Raw genomic sequence first — 23,584 nt, 5'->3', positions numbered from 1 at the left:
GACTGGAAATAGTGTTTTTCATTCGTGATGTGCCTAATTATACCCGAAAAACATCACTTTATTCCCATCCTCTTCTAATTGTTAGACTGAGATAGGGATATATAAATGAGAATTCGATTTTTTCACCTATTTTCTATATCATTGCTTCATTTTCTAAATAGTGTTTGGATCGACTGGAAATAGTGTTTTTCATTCGTGATGTGCCTAATTATACCCGAAAAACATCACTTTACTCCCATCCTCTTCTAATTGTTAGACTGAGATAGGGATATATAAATGAGAATTCGATTTTTTCACCTATTTTCTATATTATTGCTTCATTTTCTAAATAGTGTTTGGATCGACTGGAAATAGTGTTTTTCATTCGTGATGTGCCTAATTATACCCGAAAAACATCACTTTATTCCCATCCTCTTCTAATTGTTAGACTGAGATAGGGATATATAAATGAGAATTTAATTTTTTCATCTATGTTCTATATCAGGGCTTCATTTTCTAAATAGTGTTTCGATCGACTGGAAATAGTGTTTTTCTTTCGTAATGTGCCTAATTATACCTGAAAAACTTCACTTTATTCCCATCCTCTTCTAATTGTTAGACTGAGATAGGGATATATAAATGAGAATTTAATTTTTCCATCTATTTTCTATATCATTGCTTCATTTTCTAAATAGTGTTTGGATCGACTGGAAATAGTGTTTTTCTTTCGTAGTGTGCCTAATTATACCCGAAAAACATCACTTTATTCCCATCCTCTTTTAATTGTTAGACTGAGATAGGGATATATAAATGAGAATTCGATTTTTCCACCTATTTTCTATATCATTGCTTCATTTTCTAAATAGTGTTTGGATCGACTGGAAATAGTGTTTTTCTTTCGTAATGTGCCTAATTATACCCGAAAAACATCACTTTACTCCCATCCTCTTCTAATTGTTAGACTGAGATAGGGATATATAAATGAGAATTAAATTTTTCCACCTATTTTCTATATCATTGCTTCATTTTCTAAATAGTGTTTGGATCGACTGGAAATAGTGTTTTTCTTTCGTAATGTGCCTAATTATACCCGAAAAACATCACTTTACTCCCATCCTCTTCTAATTGTTAGACTGAGATAGGGATATATAAATGAGAATTAAATTTTTCCACCTATTTTCTATATCATTGCTTCATTTTCTAAATAGTGTTTGGATCGACTGGAAATAGTGTTTTTCTTTCGTAATGTGCCTAATTATACCCGAAAAACATCACTTTACTCCCATCCTCTTCTAATTGTTAGACTGAGATAGGGATATATAAATGAGAATTAAATTTTTCCACCTATTTTCTATATCATTGCTTCATTTTCTAAATAGTGTTTGGATCGACTGGAAATAGTGTTTTTCTTTCGTAATGTGCCTAATTATACCCGAAAAACATCACTTTACTCCCATCCTCTTCTAATTGTTAGACTGAGATAGGGATATATAAATGAGAATTCAATTTTTCCATCTATTTTCTATATCATTGCTTCATTTTCTAAATAGTGTTTGGATCGACTGGAAATAGTGTTTTTCTTTCGTAATGTGCCTAATTATACCCGAAAAACATCACTTTACTCCCATCCTCTTCTAATTGTTAGACTGAGATAGGGATATATAAATGAGAATTTAATTTTTCCATCTATTTTCTATATCATTGCTTCATTTTCTAAATAGTGTTTGGATCGACTGGAAATAGTGTTTTTCTTTTGTAATGTACCTAATTATACCCGAAAAACATCACTTTATTCTTATCCTCTTCTAATTGTTAGACTGAGATAGGGATATATAAATGAGAATTCGATTTTTTCACCTATTTTCTATATTATTGCTTCATTTTCTAAATAGTGTTTGGATCGACTGGAAATAGTGTTTTTCTTTTGTAATGTACCTAATTATACCCGAAAAACATCACTTTATTCTTATCCTCTTCTAATTGTTAGACTGAGATAGGGATATATAAATGAGAATTCAATTTTTCCACCTATTTTCTATATCATTGCTTCATTTTCCAAATAGTGTTTGGATCGACTGGAAATAGTGTTTTTCTTTCGTAATGTGCCTAATTATACCCGAGAAACATCACTTTATTCCCATCCTCTTCTAACTGTTAGACTGAGATAGGGATATATAAATGAGAATTTAATTTTTCCACCTATTTTCTATATCATTGCTTCATTTTCTAAATAGTGTTTGGATCGACTGGAAATAGTGTTTTTCTTTCGTAATGTGCCTAATTATACCCGAAAAACATCACTTTACCCCCATCCTCTTCTAATTGTTAGACTGAGATAGGGATATATAAATGAGAATTTAATTTTTCCATCTATTTTCTATATCATTGCTTCATTTTTGAAATAGTGTTTGGATCGACTGGAAATAGTGTTTTTCTTTCGTAATGTGCCTAATTATACCCGAAAAACATCACTTTACTCCCATCCTCTTCTAATTGTTAGACTGAGATAGGGATATATAAATGAGAATTCAATTTTTCCAGCTATTTTCTATATCATTGCTTCATTTTCTAAATAGTGTTTGGATCGACTGGAAATAGTGTTTTTCATTCGTGATGTGCCTAATTATACCCGAAAAACATCACTTTATTCCCATCCTCTTCTAATGTTCAGACTGAGATAGGGATAAATAAAAATAGGATAGATATAAGTAAATGAGAAATCACATCACAAAATCGCCTTTACCACAAAAAGTTTTTGAGGTACAAAATAGGTTTATGCACGAAATGATTCGAAAATAATTGCACTTTTTTTATATGTAATTTTTTTAGAAATATTCCAATTATTTCACAGAAATATTCGCAATAAAACTGAGAAATTGGTAATAAAATGAGTAAAAAAAAAGTGGTCCAATCAAACATGTCTTTTCTCTTCAATTATCGAATACAGAGCGACGTTTTTACACTCCAGTTCATCCTCAGGAATGCCACTATTTTGTCGTGAAACAATCATGAAAATATTTGCAACGGTTCTCAAGTTATGACCAAAAACGTCGGTTAAAAAATATAAATCATAAAACGACAATTTGGTATTAAATTCTACAAAATTTGACGGCTTTATACTTTTTCTGTTTTATTTGTACATACTTTGTTTTATCAGTCGTTTTACCTTTATTTATGTAGTTGTAGTTTGTATGTGTATTTATTTTATTTTTATTTTAGGCTTGAATTTTGTATGTGAGACTTCTTGTGTTTCCTGTATATGTATGCAATTTTGTACAAGCGCACACTTTTTTTTCAATTTATTTGAATTTTTAGGTTTTTTTTTAAATATTTATTATATTATATCTATATATCTATATATTACTTTTTGTAGCTCAAGCTAAATAAATACATTATTATTAAAGGACCTTTGTATGGATTTTATTTTTTTACGCAAAAACGATGCGTCGCAGCTCAAAAGTTCAAGGGTCTTTTTTTGTTAAAAATTAATAGAATATTAAAAAAAAAACAGTAAAAATTTTAACACAAATGTGTTGCAAGTCCGTGCCAAATTACCTGCAGTTCCTCAAAAAGTGGCCTCACCACTTAGTATTCAAAACCAAAAAAAAAGTGTTTTAAATACGAAGAGAATAATTCAATTTTTTTGGAATAATTTGAACTTATTTTAGAAATATACTCTAGCATCTTTGACCAGTTGAACCCTGTTTTTATAAAATACGCGTAATTTCTCCCGTACGTCCCTGTGCCGCTTACGTCACAGGAATGCGTACTACGCCACTACACACGGATCCATTCATCCCCAATTAAAACTAAATAAATACAAACAAATAATAATTGAAGAGTGTAAGTACTACCAACCGAATATGCACATGCTCATCTGTAACCACGTGCGAATTTCCCCGCGTGGATTTTCCCAAATTAATCGTAGCCGAAAATAGCGTGGAAAAACTGTGCCTCCGCGAAAATCTGAGGTTATGGAAAATCGCGACGAAAAACTGACTGAAATCATAAAACACGCGCGATCGATTCGATTTAATTCGTTAGATTCTGCGTCGTTAACGTTGGTTGTTACGTCATCGCGAATTGTATGGCAGACCTTCGCCTTTTCAATTTAAACCACAATAATTAACTCGCCGATAAAATAAATTATGATTTAATCTTAAAAAGAATTTTTCAATTCCAGTTTGTTTTGGTGCGAGTGATCGAGTGGTTCGGTTGATTTGACGTACCTATACACGTAAGTTGTCATTGAAATTTATACAAAGAATCGCAAAAAAGCCTCTAAATTAATAGCCTGGTAATAGTAACAGTCTCCCAGAAGAAGTTTGACCGTTAAATACGAAGAGAATTGTAGCGCAAGCAAGCAGAACTTATCTGAGCGATTGTTGTCATGTAATTTTGAGGATTAATTGCGTTTTTGGAACCCCTATAGTTATTTTACGGCGAACCTCTAGTAGTTATTTTATATAGAGGATAATTTTATTATCCTTTTCTGTGACATGTCCTATTGACATGGGGATATAAATACGAAAATTCAGCTGTTCTCTTCATTTTACCCTCCGGATCTTTTTGGAAAAGTAAAAGGCGAATTTTAGGATTAAAAAAAGATAATTTTATTAATAATAATAACTCTGTCCTGCTACATATTTTGTTTTTTACATATACGAAAAAAAAAACCTTGTCAAATATAATTACATTAATTAAACAATCAACATGACCACGTTATAATTGCATAACGTTCACGAATATGTTTAACCTGAACAAACATCCTTATCGCATTTGGTTATAATAATAATAATATTTAGATAAGGCTCGCACTTACTTATGCACATATTATTAATGGTTATAATTAACGTATGGATGTGTTATAATAAAAAAATTGGCATGTTGAATTGCCGAATATTGTATGAAGAACAATTTTTGTTATGGTGGTACGAAAACGCTGATTTTTACCTAATTGTAATTAGCTTAGTTGGAAAAAAAGTTAGTGGGTCAGGCAACGTTTCAAAAACTTAGGGAGAGTTTAAAAAATCGGAAATTGGAACATAGCATCTTCTGATAAAATCATTGAATAGGTACCTATTTCAGTATTTAAAAAAAAAAAAAAAATTTAATTGTAAAAATCGTTCAATTTTAATTGAAATTTAAAGGGGGATATTATTCTCGACAAAATGCTCGTATCTCTGAAAGTAAAAAGGTTAAATGATTGAAAATTAGAACATAGCTTCTTCTGATAAAATCATTGAACACCTATTTCTGAATTTTTCCCAAAAAAAATTAAAAATCAAAAAATAAGCCTTTGTTCCCTAAGGGAATTCAGATTTTTTTTTTTTTTAATTAAATTGTAAAGGTAAAAACGCTCCTATCTCTGAAAGTAAGAGACTTAGAGATGTGAAAATTGGAATATAGCTTCCTTTACTAAATTCATTAGACACGTATTTTAGCGTTTTTTTCAAACAAGAGTTAAAAATCAAAAAATGTGCCCTGGAATTTCAGAAATTTTTTTATTCAAAAAAATTAGAATTCCAAGGGACCACACGCTCATATCTCTGAAACTAAGAAACTTAGAGATGTGAAAATTGGAACTCAGCTTCTTGGAATAAATTCATTGGAGACGTGTTTTAGCGTTTTTTTCAAAAAAAATTTAAAATTCAAAAAATTAGCCTTGGAAATTCAGAATTTATTTATTTTTTTAAATTAAATTGTAAGGGTCAAAACGCTCATATCTCTGAAACTAAGAGAGTTAGAGATGTGAAAATTGGAACACAGTTTCTTCCGATAAAATCATTGAACACCTATTTTTTAATTTTTCCCAAAAAAAAATGAAAATTGCAAAAATTGCCCATAATGTTTGAAAAAAAATTATATAAAAAAAATGACATTTGCGGGTATAAAATGCTCGTATCTCTGAAAATAAGAAGGTTAAAGAGATAAAAATTCGAACATAGGTTCTTTTAATAAAATCATTGAACACCTATTTCTACGTTTTTCCAAAAAAAAAAAATAAAAAATAAGCCCTTTTTGTTCCCTAAAAGAATTCACAATTTTTTTTTAATTAAATTTTAAGGGTAAAAACGCCCCTATCTCTGAAAGTAAGAGACTTAGAGATGTGAAAATTGGAATATAGCTTCCTCTACTAAATTCATTAGACACGTATTTTAGCGTTTTTTCCAAACAAGAGTTAAAAATCAAAAAATGAGCCCTGAAATTTCAGAAATTTTTTTATTCAAAAAAATGTGAATTCCAAGGGACCACACGCTCATATCTCTGAAACTAAGAAACTTAGAGATGTGAAAATTGGAGCACAGGTTCTTCGAATAAATTCATTGGAGACGTGTTTCAGGGTTTTTTTCAAAAAAATTTTAAGATTCAAAAAATTAGCCTTGGAACTTTAGAATTTATTTATTTTTTTAAATTAAATTGTAAGGGTCAAAACGCTCATATCTCTGAAACTAAGAGAGTTAGAGATGTGAAAATTGGAACACTGGTTCTTCGAATAAATTCATTGGAGACCTGTTTCAACGTTTTGTTCAAAAAAATTTTAAAATTCAAAAAATTAGCCTTAGAAATTCAGAATTTATTTTTTTTTTTTTATTAAATTGTAAGAGTTAAAACGCTCATATCTCTGAAACTGAGAGAGTTAGAGATGTGAAAATTGGAGCACAGGTTCTTCGAATAAATTCATTGGAGACCTGTTTCAGCGTTTTTTTCAAAAAAATTTTAAAATTCAAAAAATTAGCCTTGGAAATTCAGAATTTATTTATTTTTTTAAATTAAATTGTGAAAATTGGACCACAGCTTCTTCGAATAAATTCATTAGATACCTATATCTGCGTTTTTTGAAAAAAAATTAAAAAACCAAAAAACAAGCCTTGGAAATTAAAATTTGTTTTTTTCAATTTTTAAAAATTTTTTAGCGACAAAATGCTCCTATCTATAAAACTAAAAAAGTTAGAGATGTGAAAATTGGAACGTGGCTTCTTCTAATTACTTCATTAGACACGTATTTCAGCGTTTTTTTCAAAAAAAAATAAAAATCAAAAAACAAGCCTTGGAAATAAAAAACTTTTTTTTTCAATTTTTTTTAAATTTTTTTGGGATAAAACACTTGTATCTTTAAAACTAAGAAAGTTAGAGATATGAAAATGGAAATATAGGTTCTTCTAGTAAAATCATTGCACACCTATTTCTACGTTTTTTTCAAAAAAAAATTAAAATTTCAAAAATTTGAAAAAAAAATAAATAAATTTGAGGGTACAAAATGTTCATATCTCTGAAAATAAGAAAGTTAGAGATGTGAAAATTGGACCACAGCCTTTTCAATTAAATCCATTAAACACCTATTTCAGCGTTTTTTTTTAAATGAATTTAAAATTAAAAAAACAGTCTTGGAAGATGCAAAAAAATTTTTTAGAAAAAAATTTCATTTATTAAGGATAAAACGCTCATATCTCTGAAACCAAGAAAATTAGAGATGTGAAAATTGAAACGTAGCTTCTTTGAATAAATTCATTAAACACCTATTTCAGCGTTTTTTCCAAAAAAAATTAAAAATCAAAAAACAAACCTTGGAAATTAAAAACTTTTTTTTTCAATTTTTTTTTAAATTTTTTAGGGACAAAACGCTCGTATCTCTAAAACTAAGAAAGTTAGAGATGTGAAAATTAGAACGTAGCTTCTTCTAATAAAATTATTGGACACCTATTTCTAGGTTTTTTTCAAAAAAATTTTGAAATTCCAAAAATTGCCCATAATACTTAAAAAAAAATTTATTTAAAAAAAAATTAAATTTGAGGGAACAAAATGCTCGTATCTCTGAAAATAAGAAAGTTAGAGATGTGAAAATTGGAACATAGCTTCTTCTAATAAAATCATTGGACACCTATTTCTACGTTTTTTCCAAAAAAAATTAAAAATCAAAAAAACAAACCTTGAAAATTAAAAACTTTTTTTTTAATTTTTTTTTATTTTTTAGGGACAAAACGCTCGTATCTCTAAAACTAAGAAAGTTAGAGATGTGAAAATTAGAACATAGCTTCTTCTAATAAAATCATTGGACACCTATTTCTACGTTTTTTCCAAAAAAAATTAAAAATCAAAAAAACAAACCTTGAAAATTAAAAACTTTTTTTTTAATTTTTTTTTATTTTTTAGGGACAAAACGCTCGTATCTCTAAAACTAAGAAAGTTAGAGATGTGAAAATTAGAACATAGCTTCTTCTAATAAAATCATTGGACACCTATTTCTACGTTTTTTCCAAAAAAAATTAAAAATCAAAAAAACAAACCTTGGAAATTAAAAACTTTTTATTTCAATTTTTTTTTATTTTTTAGGGACAAAACGCTCGTATCTCTAAAACTAAGAAAGTTAGAGCTGTGAAAATTGGAACATAGCTTCTTCTAATAAAATCATTGGACACCTATTTCTAGGTTTTTTCCAAAAAAAATTAAAAATCAAAAAAACAAACCTTGGAAATTAAAAACTTTTTTTTTCAAATTTTTGTTATTTTTTAGGGACAAAACGCTCGTATCTTTAAAACTAAGAAAGTTAGAGATGTGAAAATTGAAATATAGGTTCTTCTAATAAAATCATTGGACACCTATTTCTACGTTTTTTCCAAAAAAAATTAAAAATCAAAAAAACAAACCTTGAAAATTAAAAACTTTTTTTTTAATTTTTTTTTATTTTTTAGGGACAAAACGCTCGTATCTCTAAAACTAAGAAAGTTAGAGATGTGAAAATTAGAACATAGCTTCTTCTAATAAAATCATTGGACACCTATTTCTACGTTTTTTCCAAAAAAAATTAAAAATCAAAAAAACAAACCTTGGAAATTAAAAACTTTTTTTTTCAAATTTTTGTTATTTTTTAGGGACAAAACGCTCGTATCTCTAAAACTAAGAAAGTTAGAGATGTGAAAATTGGAACATAGCTTCTTCTAATAAAATCATTGGACACCTATTTCTACGTTTTTTCCAAAAAAAATTAAAAATCAAAAAAAACAAACCTTGAAAATTAAAAACTTTTTATTTCAATTTTTTTTTATTTTTTAGGGACAAAACGCTCGTATCTCTAAAACTAAGAAAGTTAGAGCTGTGAAAATTGGAACATAGCTTCTTCTAATAAAATCATTGGACACCTATTTCTAGGTTTTTTCCAAAAAAAATTAAAAATCAAAAAAACAAACCTTGGAAATTAAAAACTTTTTTTTTCAAATTTTTGTTATTTTTTAGGGACAAAACGCTCGTATCTTTAAAACTAAGAAAGTTAGAGATGTGAAAATTGAAATATAGGTTCTTCTAATAAAATCATTGGACACCTATTTCTACGTTTTTTCCAAAAAAAATTAAAAATCAAAAAAACAAACCTTGGAAATTAAAAACTTTTTATTTCAATTTTTTTTTATTTTTTAGGGACAAAACGCTCGTATCTCTAAAACTAAGAAAGTTAGAGATGTGAAAATTGGAACATAGCTTTTTCTAATAAAATCATTGGACACCTATTTCTACGTTTTTTCCAAAAAAAATTAAAAATCAAAAAAAAAACCTTGGAAATTAAAAACTTTTTATTTCAATTTTGTTTTTATTTTTTAGGGACAAAACGCTCGTATCTCTAAAACTAAGAAAGTTAGAGATGTGAAAATTAAAATATAGGTTCTTCTAATAAAATCATTGGAGACCTATTTCTAGGTTTTTTTCAAAAAAAATTAAAAATCAAAAAAACAAACCTTGGAAATTAAAAACTTTTTTTTTCAATTTTTTTTTATTTTTTAGGGACAAAACGCTCGTATCTCTAAAACTAAGAAAGTTAGAGATATGAAAATTGGAACATAGCTTCTTCTAATAAAATTATTGGACACCTATTTCTAGGTTTTTTCAAAAAAATTTTGAAATTTCAAAAATTGCCCATAATACTTGAAAAAAAAATTATTAAAAAAAAATTAAATTTGAGGGAACAAAATGCTCGTATCTCTGAAAATAAGAAGCTTAAAGAGTTGAAAATTCGAACATAGGTTCGTCTAATAAAATCATAGGACACCTATTTCTACGTTTTTTCCAAAAAAAATTAAAAATCAAAAAAACAAGCCTTGCAATATAAAAACTTTTTTTTTTTAATTTTTTAGGGACAAAATGCTCTTATCTCTCAAACTAAAAAAGTTAGAGATGTGAAAATTGGAACATAGCTTCTTCTAATAAAATCATTGGACACCTATTTCTGCGTTTTTTCCAAAAAAAATTAAAAATCAAAAAAACAAACCTTGGAAATTAAAAACTTTTTTTTTCATTTTTTTTTTATTTTTTAGGGACAAAACGCTCGTATCTCTAAAACTAAGAAAGTTAGAGATGTGAAAATTGAAATATAGGTTCTTCTAATAAAATCATTGGACACCTATTTCTAGGTTTTTTTTCAAAAAAAATTTGAAATTCCAAAAATTGCCCATAATACTTGAAAAAAATTTTTTTTTAAAAAATTAAATTTGAGGGTACAATATGCTCGTATCTCTGAAAATAAGAAGCTTAAAGAGTTGAAAATTCGAACATAGGTTCGTCTAATAAAATCATAGTAATACACCTATTTCTACGTTTTTTCCAAAAAAAATTAAAAATCAAAAAAACACACCTTGGAAATAAAAACTTTTTTTTTCATTTTTTTTTTATTTTTTAGGGACAAAACGCTCGTATCTCTAAAACTAAGAAAGTTAGAGATGTGAAAATTGGAACATAGCTTCTTCTAATAAAATCATTGAATACCTATTTCTGCGTTTTTTTCAAAAAAAAATAAAAATCAAAAAAACAAACCTTGGAAATTAAAAACTTTTTTTTTCAATTTTTTTTTATTTTTTAGGGACAAAACGCTCGTATCTCTAAAACTAATAAAGTTAGAGATGTGAAAATTGGACCACAGCTTCTTCGAATAAATTCATTAGACACCTATATCTGCGTTTTTTGGAAAAAAAATTAAAAATCAATAAACAAGCCTTGGAAATTAAAAACTTTTTTTTTCAATTTTTTTTTAATTTTTTAGGGACAAAACGCTCGTATCTCTAAAACTAAGAAAGTTAGAGATGTGAAAATTAGAACGTAGCTTCTTCTAATAAAATTATTGGACACCTATTTCTAGGTTTTTTTCAAAAAAATTTTGAAATTCCAAAAATTGCCCATAATACTTGAAAAAAAATTTTTAAAAAAAAAATTAAATTTGAGGGAACAAAATGCTCGTATCTCTGAAAATAAGAAGCTTAAAGAGTTGAAAATTCGAACATAGGTTCGTCTAATAAAATCATTGGACACCTATTTCTACGTTTTTCCCAAAAAAAATTAAAAATCAAGAAAACAAACCTTGGAAATTAAAAACTTTTTTTTTCAATTTTTTTTTTATTTTTTAGGGACAAAACGTTCGTGTCTCTAAAACTAAGAAAGTTAGAGATGTGAAAATTGGAACATAGCTTCTTCTAATAAAATCATTGGACACCTATTTCTAGGTTTTTTTCAAAAAAATTTTGAAATTCCAAAAATTGCCCATAATACTTGAAAAAAATTTTTTTTAAAAAAATTAAATTTGAGGGTACAAAATGCTCGTATCTCTGAAAATAAGAAAGTTAGAGATGTGAAAAATGGACCGCAGCTTCTTCGAATAAATTCATTAGACACCTATTTCAGCGTTTTATCAAAAAAAAAAATTAAATTGCAAAAATCGATCATAAAACTTGGGCAGAAAAATTTAATTTCAGAGGACAAAATGCGCGTATTTATTAGTTTTACCATTATATAAGCTGAAAATCAGTACGTCTAAAACATGCCTAATTTCCAAATCTGTATGTACGGATTTTTTTTCCAGAAAATGGCTTTACGAAGTATAGGCCTAGCGAGGCCCCAGTGCCAGTGCCTCTCTGACCAAAAAACCCACCTCTTATCCAGATTTAAGAGACAACAGTATTCTTCAGGTAAATGCGTCTTTAACATTAATTTAAATAATAAAAAACTCATTGATTACCGAATCTTAGGCCCTAAACTCATAACACCTTTGGAGGAGGCGAAACGCTTTATGAAAGACTGTTTTCTGGCTGTAGGCACCTCCACAGAAAACGCGGAAATCGTATCGGCGAACCTCCTGGAAGCGGACCATCGTGGACACTACAGCCACGGCATGAACAGATTAGGTAAAAGATCATCACCGTATCATAAAAACAATCATCAGCATCCGTTGCACACACATTTTCTAAGTAAAAGCGTTGATTGACTATTTCGGTATATACGGAAATGGTTCAACTGTCTATGAAAGAAACTTAGAAATTGAGAAAAGTGACTTCAACGGTCAACTGCCTGATAGGAGAAGCAACAAATAACATCAATTCCTTGAAAATATTAGGAAACCATCATCACCAATCATAAACCATAAAATCATCAATCTAGGTAAGAGAAACTAAACCAACATTAGATGAAATTACGATAGAAATGTACATCCGCGACATCCAGCATGGTACCACGGAGGCCAACGTTACCCCCACCACATTGAACGAAACCGTGGCCACAGCTTACTTGGACGGTCACAACGGATTGGGTGCGGTGGTAGGGAAAAATGCCATGGATATCGCCATGAAAAAAGCCAAAGAAGTCGGAATTGGATTGGTGGTGGCCAAAGGTATTTATAATGTTGATTTAAAGAAATCATTGACTAAAATGTTGGTTATTTAGGGTCAAATCATTATGGTATAGCTGGGATGTACGCCCTGCAGGCTATAGAGCAGGGTTTGATTGGGTTCAGTGTGACCAATACGTCGCCCCTGATGACGCCTACTAGGGCGAAACAGGTGAGATGAAATTAAATTTTGTCGTGGAACAAAGAAGGTGATTGTACTATTAAATTAGTTGGAAAGAGTTAACTGATAAAGAGTACCGTGTCGACGGGTTTTTTTTGATTTTTAAAATGGTTTTATTGATTATGACTTGAGAGTTAACGTTATCAAGAATATGGTTTCAGTATTGGATTCTCTGGAAAAAAGTAGTTGAAAGTGAGTAACATCTCGATGAATTTTTCTTGATTTTTAAGAAAGTTTGATTGATTTTGCTATCAAAAATCTAATTTTAACAGTAAATTCTCTGGAAAATAGTAATTGAAAATGAGTACCATGTCGACGGATTTTCCTTGATTTTTAAGAAAGTTTTATTGATTCTGACTCGGGAGTTAACGCTACCAAAAATGTAATTTTACCATTAAATTCCCTGAAAAGTAGTAGTTGAAAACGAGTACCATGACGATGGATTTTTCTTAATTTTTATAAAAATTTTCTAATTTTGACTTAGAAGTTATCAAAAATATAACTTTACCGTTAAATTAGTCATAATTTTACCATGCCTATGGGTTAATTGTAATTTTCAAAAAAGTTTTTTCAGCTCAATTTAATAAACAACAAATATACTCAATTCAAGCCTAATAAATTCTCATATAAACTCTATTTAGTAGCTACATAAACAATTACATCAAAATTAACCGAAAATTAACGGCCATTATAACTCTGCACTCACCTACAGTATATTAGCAATACTCCAGCTGCCTATACCGAACATCCATCGATGGTTTTCAAATTTACGATCTAATAAACACTTCGGTGGTGAAAGGCTCTCCGGGGAATCCCTTATTGCAATAGCCCTTAAAGCGATCTAGTTGATTTTAGTGGGAATATAGGGGGGTATTATTAATTGGAGGTTAATTTTAGGAATGTTTATTGCAAGTGTTATGCACACAGGATTTCTCTTAAAATTGACTAAAAATAGCCCGAAAGTTTTGTGAAAATTTTCGCTTTTGGGAGAATCATTGATGGTACCAAAAAAAACAATTTTACCATTAGTTTAGTTGGAGAAAAGTAGCTGGAAAAGAGTATCATCTCGATGGGCACATCGGAATTTCCAAACAAAAATTTGCTGATTTTTGGGTAAATCATTGATGGATACGAAAAAAGTAATTTTTTCTCAGGCAGGGCATCATCAGGCCTTAGGACTTACACATACACTGTAAAACTTACAACAAAAATCATTAAGGCCTGATGATGCCCTACTTATACAGGGCGAAACACGTGTAACTTGTTTTTTGTTTGTTTGTTTACATCCTGACGATTATTTCAGAATTATTTTGCTGACAATGGTACACTTTCAGGTTCTCAAAGTTGAGATAGAAAAGGACTGAATTCTTCACATTTCTGACTCCGTAACTTTATTAATAAATAAATAACTTGAAAAACGTGAAACGCCTATTTTCTGCTAAGCATTATCTTTATATCAGAAAGATAACCTTAAAACGAGATAAATATTCTTCTTTGCCACTAAGCCTCATAACGGTTTAGTACTCAACACGCTCTCCTGAATATTTCTTATGCAATCTTCAAAATTCAATTTTATTTGACATTCTGTAATTCAGCCCGAAAATTGCAGGCTGTGAACGTATACCAGACTGTCTTGATTTTTGTCCTTCGTTTGTTTATTTCATAAATAAACAAACTGAAATGCCACCCAAGCAACACATGATATATTATTATCGATAAATAGATAGACTTATTCGACGATTTTTTTAGTCAATTTTTGGTTTTGGTATATTAATCAATCGTATATGGTCAAGATATATTTATTCAATTGTAGAATATACGTATATCATATACGATTCTGTTTTAAAAAATGTCGGCGATTGAAAAAATTGACACGGGATTTACATATCTAGTTTTTAAACTCGATTACTACACCTCAAATATTTCATGAAATTCTTCTAAAAAATCACTGTTTTTCGTCTATATTATCCAATTTAATAAAGCTGTTTTTATTCTAAATATTTATATATAAAATTATATCAAATTTAAATAAACAGGGTTACTAAATTAAATATGGAATAATAAATATTTTCTGCAAAAACATTGTTTTTCATCAACACAACCCTTACCCCCCCACCCACCCCAAACATTTGCCCAGTAAGAAATTCTTTTGAAAAATCATCGTTTTTCGTTCATAAAAACCAATCTAATAGCACTGTTTTTGTATTAAATATTCAATAATATAAATATATATAATTAGATCAAATGTAAATAAACAAACTATGTTATTAGATTGGATATTAATGAAGAAACCAGCTGTTAATTCATGCGTATTGTTTTAGGAAATACTGATTTTTTAAAGCAATTTCTTATTGGTAAATTGTGTGGGGCGGATGGGGGGGGGGGGGGGTAAGTATAATTTTAATGAAAAACGGTTATTTTTGCAGAAAATAATTGCCCAATAAAAAAACACTTTTTAAGAGTTGTTAAGTTACAACATAAAATTCCATCCAGAATCCTGAAAAATGATTTCCAAAGATTGAAAGGCATAAAAATTATCAGGAATATACAAAATATAGAATGTGGAAATATGAATAACCTTGGAGCATTGAATGCCATGTGTAATCAATATTCTAAGTGAATAACTCAAATTTTTGAAGAAAATATAAAATTACCTCAAACGCCTGGCATACGTAAAAAAATTGTACAGGGTGTTTCAGAACTATGGAATCAAACTTCTAGAGGGTTGTTCAGTGCAACAAAAGAATCCATTTGAGTATAGGAACCCATGTCCAGAAATGCGTCACTACGCCACTACGGCCCTAAGACGCGTTAAAATTTATAAAAAACATTAATTACCTAAATAAGATCTGCTGCATTTATTTTTACCTTTTGTACATGATACCATAACAATTGTTAAAAATCAACGCTTATCAAGGTCATGTTTAAAAATTTTATAGCTTACAATGTTTAAACATTTATTGCTAATGGAAAACTTTACCAATCAAGAATTGGCAGATATGCATTTGGCATTTAGAGCAACAAACTAAAATGCACGAGCAGCATCGCGGTTGATTGTATCATGAACGTTATCCCGAACGACAGCATCCTGGATACAAAAAGTTTATTGCGGTTCATCGGCGGTTCGCTGAGATATAGGCATGTTTAAAACCAAGATGCATGATACTGGTGTTGCTCGCACCGTAAGAACGGTCGAATTTGAAGACGAGGTGCTTCAGCGAGTTGCCGATGAACCATCAAATAGCACACGTGACGTCGCTAAGAATATGAATACGAGTAACGCTTCCTAACTCCATCCTTACCATTTCCAGAAAGTTCAGGGTATGACTGCAGCCGATTATGATCCTAGAGTTTAATTTTGTCGATGGCTTCTGGATCACATCATTGCACAACCAAATTTTTTACGATATGTTTTGTGGACCGATGAAGCCTCTTTCACAAGAGACGGTATTTTTAATAGTGAATAACCATGTTTGGGACGAAGAAAATCCTTATGCAATTTTTCCAAGAAAACATCAGAAACGTTGGTCTGTCAACGTATGGGCAGGCATCGTTGATTATTTAATTGGACTATACCTTCTACCGGAACGGTTAACAGGACCTATTTATCTGCGTTTCTTGAAGGAAGTTCTCCCAGAACTCCTTGAAAATGTTCCACTAAACGTTAGACAGCAAATGTGGTTTCAGCATGATGAAGCGCCGGCTCACTTTGCTGTGCAAGTACGCGAGTATTTGGGCTCAGCGGTTTAGGCACCGTTGTATTGCCAGAGGTGGACCAGTTTCTTGGCCTCCTAGGTCACCCGATTTAACGTCGCTCGATTTTTTCTTGTGGGGACATATAAAGTCTTTAGTCTACGAAACTCCAGTAGAATCAGAGCTAGACTTAATTGGACGAAAATAAATTTGAATTACTATTTTATTTTAATTAATACATATTACGACTACAAAATGTCTGGGTAATTCTTGTTAATGTTGATTTCTTTTTGCATGTTTGTTTACCATTGGATATTGGATTGCAATTTCAAAAATTCATCCATTATTCTCAAAGAGACTTTATTGATATTCAACAAGGAGGAGAAATAAAGTGAGTCTCACAAATGTAGCGTCTATTAACTAAAATATAAATCTTTAAATATCAACTATTATTAGAATGCGATGCAAAAAAAATTATTTATTTATTCCCATAAAAATTTTACGAAGTTTTTCAGGGATCAGCAATAATTTTTTTTATAATAAATTTGAGGCTTTTGCAATAATTTTTCGCTTTATTACGTGCATATTTACAGGAGTTATTTCAGGATTTTGAAATATTTTTTGTTTATTCCAGACATTAAAAAAAATGTGGTATGTAGTTAGGCATTTAAAATATATATTTTTTTAATTTGTCCTACAAGTCTGTTCTATCTCAGCTTTCTCTTACCTTATTAAAAACTATGTCTCGTCCTTACCCAATCTTCTTAATTTAATAAATAATTCCACCAATGTTAAATTCTTGTACCCACACATCTAGTTTTATAATACATTATAAAAAAAATAATTTTTCTTCTTGAATTTATTAGCTTTTGGATCTGTCTGGCTACTTCTCCTTAAGGATAATTGTATAAATCAGCTGAACAAATCGTCGCCTTGCACACATAGGGGCGTATCTGAAATATTTGTATTTTACAGGAAAGGCATTTTAAGATGTTGGCTCAAGAGAAACTCTCGCTGTGAGAAAACGGTTTGGAATTTGCGGCTTAAATTTTGTGCTCATGTGGGCATCTATGATTAGAACAATTTGCTATAATGAAATTTTAGATAAGTTTTCCAGTTTTTCCAAAAATCAAAAAAAGATTGAGATACGCCTTTTTGTGTGCTGTAATCGATTTGTTTTAAAATAGTTACGCTCTTTGCAAAATTACAACAACTCATGGTAATCAAACTTTTATTCGAAAAATTAAACATTTATTAAGTTTCAAATTAACCTAGTACTTCAAAGAAATTAAAAGTAGAAATCCTGGCCTGGCCTTAAAAAAATAAACGTAGGTTCCTTAACGCCCTTAACACTGTCAGCTTTATAAGAATAAGTAAACATTTTTGTTAATTTTTTAACTTAAAAAATATATCATCAAAAGTAAAAAACTCTAACAAAAAAACTAAACTGTTTATAACATAAAAGGATAAAAGTAGGGACTTATTCATGTGGAAGAGATCTGTAAAATGACACATGCTTCTGAGATCGAATTACAGGAGTTTCTCCACTGCACAAAGAAATTAGGTCCTGATATTATGGACATGTTATCTTTGGTCGTTCATTGTTAAGTTCTCCGAGGGAAAAATGATCTATGTTTGTTCTCTTCAATGTGAGGCTTCTATAATGTTCAGCACGGTGAGACACTTTAAAAAAAATATTATCTGGACTTTCCTTTTCAACTTTAATTTCAAAGATTTCTGTCCAGTTAATTTGGTTTCTGTCATCATCTTGGCGTATGCTTAAAACTCTTAAATCTTTTGACAAGCCTTTAAAATCTATGAAATCGGAATAATTCATTGGAATTACATTATAGGGATTTTTAGCCCTAGCTAGTCTAAAAATCGGAATCAACTGAGATGGAACAAATATGTTTCCTGAACGCGAAATGGCAGCACTTATGGCACTATGGACTGAGTCCCCTTCACTTTGACCATGAAAGGGCTCAAAAAATCGAAGACGAATTTGCCTAATGTTCTTGCTGCTTCTTACAAAATATAGTAACATTATAGCGACTATCGAATTTTTATTTTGGCCGCTACAGCCATCGGCAAATAAATCTACAGATTTAACCTCTTTTTCATCGTAATGCATCAAAAATTTGTAGATGCATGTTGATATTTCCAATGAGCCTCTTTTGCTGTCAATTTCACTCCATGTATAGCAAAAACATTCCTTAGATGCCAAATTGTATAATGTAAAGTTGTAAGCTGCTAGACGTCTCTTATAAAACACGGCACTCGTTTGTTTTTGGCAAATAAATGACTTGTTGTAAATCAAACACTGCACTTAAAAAGGAATTATCATCAATAGATTTATCTTTACTTTCTTGTTTTATTTTTCTAATTTTTTCTTTGTTCTTAATGTGTATTTGTATCTAAGATACGCCTTTTTGTCTGCTGTTTTAAAATGACTTGATGAGATACACCTAAACAGTTTGCGTGGATAACCCAGGCAATAAATTATATTGAGTTACGCCCTTTTGAGAGCAGCTAGAAAACACCAAATTTGTCAACCTCCGGGCGAAATAAAAAAAAATTCAAATTATGAGTTACGCCCCTTTGTATGCAAGGCGACGAAATTATGTTCAACTGCACTCTTGCTTTTTCATTGTATCTGTATAGACTTATAATTGAATAAAGATTATTATTATTATTATTATTTGTCGCAATTGTTATGTCTTCCGAACCTTAAAAATATTTTTCTCTGTTATTCAAGCATTCACTCAATTTTTGTGTTTGATATGTGTGACCTACCTGACATTATTTTTTATGTATTCCAGGTATTCGTATAATTGGTAAACAAGTACATAATTTTTTTAAGTATTCCAGGCGTTTAAAATAATTTTATATTTTCGTCAAAAATTTGAGTTAATTACTTAGAACATTGTATACACATGGCATTTAATGTTGCAAGGTTATTCATAATTCCACATTTTGTATATTCCTGATAATTTTTATGCCTTTCAATCTTTGGAAATCATTTTTCAGGATTCTGGATGGAATTTTATGTTATAACTTAACGACTCTTATTATATAAAACAACTGAATTTCCACTTATTTTCAATAAAAAATTGTACAATTACTGCAATTTCCATAACGTCTTGCTTTCGAGAAATAAAATGCGAGTTTTACACAAAAACCCTAAGGTTATGTAAGAAAATTATATATAAAAATACATTTTTTATCATCTATAATTTTCTTAAAAATTGTTTTTTTATTGGGCAATTATTTTCTGCAAAAAAAAATATTTTTCATTATCCCTACCCTTAACCCCCCACCCACCCCACACAACTCACCAGTAAGAAATTGCTTTAAAAAATCAGTGTTTTCTAAAATACCAGACATGAATAATAGCTGGTTTCTTCATTAATATCCAATCTAATAACATAGTTTTTTTTTATATTTTATGTAATTGCATATATCTAAATTAATAAATATTTCCTACAAAAAACAGTGCTATTAGATTGGATATTATGGACGAAAAATGTCGTGAGATAGTATTGATAGTGTGAGAGTATTCGTCATCAGACACCCCGTAGTTAAATATGAACTTAGCGATTAAATTCATCAGAAGCTTTTCAAATAAAATCTTTGACTCTTTTAAAAGGTGGAAATTATTAGTTTTATCACAATTACTAGGCCACTCTCGGTACCAACCCTCTGGCCCTCGGAGCCCCAGGCAAAAAAGGCGACAGTTTCGTCCTGGATATGGCCACCACCGCGGTGGCCTTAGGAAAGGTAACCGTCCCACCTCCCTTCCATTATCAACTCACCAAACTTTTCGCAGTTATATTCAGATAGAAATCGCTAAGAGAAAGGGCGAACCTATCCCGGAAGGGTGGGCCCTAAACGACGACGGTATCCCGGAAAGTCATCCCACTATCGCTTACAAAGCCGCTAAACTTTTACCTCTAGGGGGGGTCGAACTGAACTCTGGATATAAAGGTTATGGATTGGGGATGTTTGTGGAGATATTCTGTGGAATGTTGTCCGGTAATACTTATAGGATGTTGTTTCTTAATTACATTAACAAAAAGGGTTTTAAAGGTTCCTCTTACGGTCCGAACGTGAGGAGGTGGGGCAGCTCCCACGAAGTCGCCAACCTCGGGCAGGCATTTATGGCCATCGATCCTCGAGTGTTCGCTCCAGAGTTCGAGGATCGACTGCAAAGTCTTATGACTTATTTAAGGGATATGGAGCCGGTAAGTAAAGAGGCAGTTTATAGACGTTTTATTTAAATTATTATTAATTGTACAACATGATATACTCGATATCTTGAACACTGCAAGTATCATTTCTATGCAGATGATATGCAATTGTATCATTTTTACCTTCTGATTATTTAAATGCTTTCAACCATATATGTTTGAACGTTCTTTCACCTATCAAGCTGTGATTCTATTTAATCGTTTGCAATCGTTGCAAGAGTGTAATACATTGGCTTTTGTAATTTCTATGGTAAATAATAAACGTTATTATTATTATTATTATTATTATTGTTATAATTTATTTATCCATTTGATCTTGATTTTCCAGGTTGATCCGAACAAACCGGTGCTGGTGCACGGAGACAAAGAGCGAATCCACATGGAAAAGGTGAAAGTGGAGGGTGGACTAAGATACGTCGAGAACCAGCACAAGACCAACAAAATGTTGGCCGAAGAACTGAAGATTGACCCGATGGAGTCGAAATCTGTGATTTTACCCTCTGACGATCCGCCAGTGGATTAGCAGTATTTATAGCGAAAAAGTTATAAATGTATTTATTACTGTGTAAGTTAATGTTAATGAAAATTCCAAGCATTTTTTATTTTCTCCTTGGTTTTCCACTCTCCCTCCTCCTTCATCTTCTTTCTCCTGTTGTTCCTCTACAGTCAATACTCTAGGATCCAGTTAGAATTTTAATAAATATCTTTTTTTATAATTTAAATTTTTTTCAATTTTAGGAAAATTAATAATAACACCCAAAATGTAATTTTTCTCTCTGAATTAGATGGTAAAAATCAACTGTAAAAGAGCACCATGTCTGTCCGTCCACCAATTGGACGATTTTACGAGATTTATTGATGGTACCAAAACTGTAATTTTAGTAATAAATTAGCGAGAAAAAGTAGCTTGTCAATGTTAAAAAATTATCAAAACATTATTTCTAAGATATGTGGTGCCCTTTAATGTTAGAACATGGAATTACGCGTTTCCTTTGCATTCACAGATAATGTAGGACAAGTGTTTGTTTATATGTCTTTTTCTCGCACATTATCGGTAAATGGGTCTCTCCTTGTGTGCATAAAAATAAAGTTTATAAGATCTTAAACGAGTAGCTTTATTTACAATTTCCATCCCTTTTCTAGGGTTTCCTCATGGTACCATATCGATGCAATTTAACATCAAAATTTAAGTTAAAAAAAATGTAGGGTCTACGGGTTTAAACCTAGATAACTTGGAAGGTTTTAGTGGCATAGATCGCCACTAAAAGGAACTTTTCTAGAGGATTTAATTACGAATCCAACGCAATTTGTTTCATTAAGATTCTTTACGTAGTTCCTGAGAAAATTGATTTTGAATGGTATCAAGTCTATTGGGAATAAGGCGTTCTATAGATCATTGTTTAAAGCTTAATAACTTGGAAGGTTTTAGTGGCAGTCTATTAGACTAAAAGGAACATTTCTAGAGGATTTAATTCTGAATACAACACAATTTGTTTCATTGAAATTACTTAAGTATTTCTTGAGAAAATTGATTTTTAATGGTATAAGGGCAGTTAGGGATAAATAATTCAAAGGTCCACTGTTTTAAAGCTCGTAACTTAAAGGGTTTTTGTGGCGGTCTATTGAACTAAAAAGTACATTTCTAGAGAATTTAATTATGAATCCAATGCAATTTGTTTCATTATGATTCGTTAAATAGTTCCTGAAAAAATTGATTTTTAGGAGTATAAACTCAGTTGGGGATAAGATGTTCTATAGTTCACTGTTTAAAGCTTGATAACTTCGGAAGTTTTAGTGGCAGTGTATTGAAATTCAAAACATTTTTAGAGAAATTAATTATGAATCAAATGCAGTTTCGTTCATTAAGATTCCTTCAGTAGTTCTTGAGAAAATTGATTTTAATGGTATAATGTCAATTGGGAATAATGCATTCAAGAGTTCACTTAGTGGCAGTCTGTTGGAATTATAGGAACATTTTTAGAGCATATAACTATGAATCCAATGCAATCTGTAAATATTAACTAAGATATTCTAAATTGATTCTTAAGAACATTAGTTTTTAATGGTATAAAGTCAATTGTGAATAAAAGATTCTAATTTAAGGCTGCATAACTTGGAAGGTTTTAGTAGCGGTTTCTTAGACTAAAAGGGACATTTCTAGACAATTTAATTATGCATCCAACGCAATTTGTTTCATTGAAATTGCTTAAGTAGTTCCTGAGAAAATTGATTTTGAATGGTATAAACTCAGTTGGGGATAAGGGGTTCTATAGATCATTGTTTAAAGCTTGATAACTTGGGAGGTTTTAGTGGCGGTCTATTGGACGAAAAGAGACATTTCTAGAGGATTTAATTCTGAATATAACACAATTTGTTTCATTGAAATTGCTTAAGTAGTTCTTGAGAAAATTCATATTGAATGGTATAAGGTCAGTTAGGGATAAATAATTCTAGGTTCCACTGTTTTAAGGCTGGTTAACTTGGAAGGTTTTAGTGGCAGTCTATTAGACTAGGAGGAACATTTCTAGAGGATTTAATTTTGGATACAATACAATTTGTTTCATTAAAATTGCTTAAGTATTTCTTGAGATAATTGATTTTGAATGGTGTAAGGTTAGTTAGGGATAAATAATTCAACGGTCCACTGTTTTAAAGCTCGTAACTTAAAGGGTTTTTGTGGCGGTCTATTGAACTAAAAAGAACTTTTCTAGAGAATTTAATTATGAATCCAACGCAATTTGTTTCATTATGATTCCTTAAATAGTTCCTGAAAAAATTGATTTTTAGGAGTATAAACTCAGTTGGGGATAAGGGGTTCTATAGTTCACTGTTTAAAGCTTGATA

General features: G+C 30.3%; 2 protein-coding genes across 3 annotated transcripts in view; one reads left to right on the top strand and one right to left on the bottom strand.

Annotated features, from left to right (window-relative positions):
• Nucleotides 1-3,985, bottom strand: part of LOC126743167 (probable beta-hexosaminidase fdl) — a 136,633-nt gene extending 132,648 nt beyond the window's left edge. Inside the window, exon 1 of the mRNA XM_050450148.1 lies at nt 3,838-3,985. The gene's annotated coding sequence lies outside the window, so the exon portion shown is untranslated. The remainder of the gene's footprint in view (nt 1-3,837) is intronic.
• Nucleotides 3,986-4,069: 84 nt separating this feature from the next.
• On the top strand, nt 4,070-21,846 carry LOC126743170 (uncharacterized oxidoreductase YjmC). Of its 2 annotated transcripts, XM_050450152.1 has the most exons (10): nt 4,070-4,216; nt 11,819-11,924; nt 11,985-12,140; nt 12,434-12,622; nt 12,676-12,791; nt 20,172-20,270; nt 20,330-20,525; nt 20,580-20,734; nt 21,069-21,305; nt 21,526-21,846. In XM_050450152.1, the coding sequence occupies exons 2-9, from the start codon at nt 11,822-11,824 to the stop codon at nt 21,261-21,263; spliced, it is 1,209 nt and encodes a 402-aa protein (XP_050306109.1). In that variant the 5' UTR covers nt 4,070-4,216; nt 11,819-11,821; the 3' UTR covers nt 21,264-21,305; nt 21,526-21,846. The 2 variants fall into 2 exon arrangements, with proteins under 2 accessions (XP_050306109.1, XP_050306108.1); XM_050450151.1 differs by having other exon boundaries at nt 21,069-21,846.
• The last annotated feature ends 1,738 nt before the right edge of the window (nt 21,847-23,584 follow it).

The sequence above is a fragment of the Anthonomus grandis genome, chromosome 12, assembly GCF_022605725.1.
Source record: "Anthonomus grandis grandis chromosome 12, icAntGran1.3, whole genome shotgun sequence".
NCBI classification, from domain to species: domain Eukaryota; kingdom Metazoa; phylum Arthropoda; class Insecta; order Coleoptera; family Curculionidae; genus Anthonomus; species Anthonomus grandis.
Note: the sequence above shows the minus strand (reverse complement) of the source record. Positions and strands in the feature narration are given on the sequence as shown.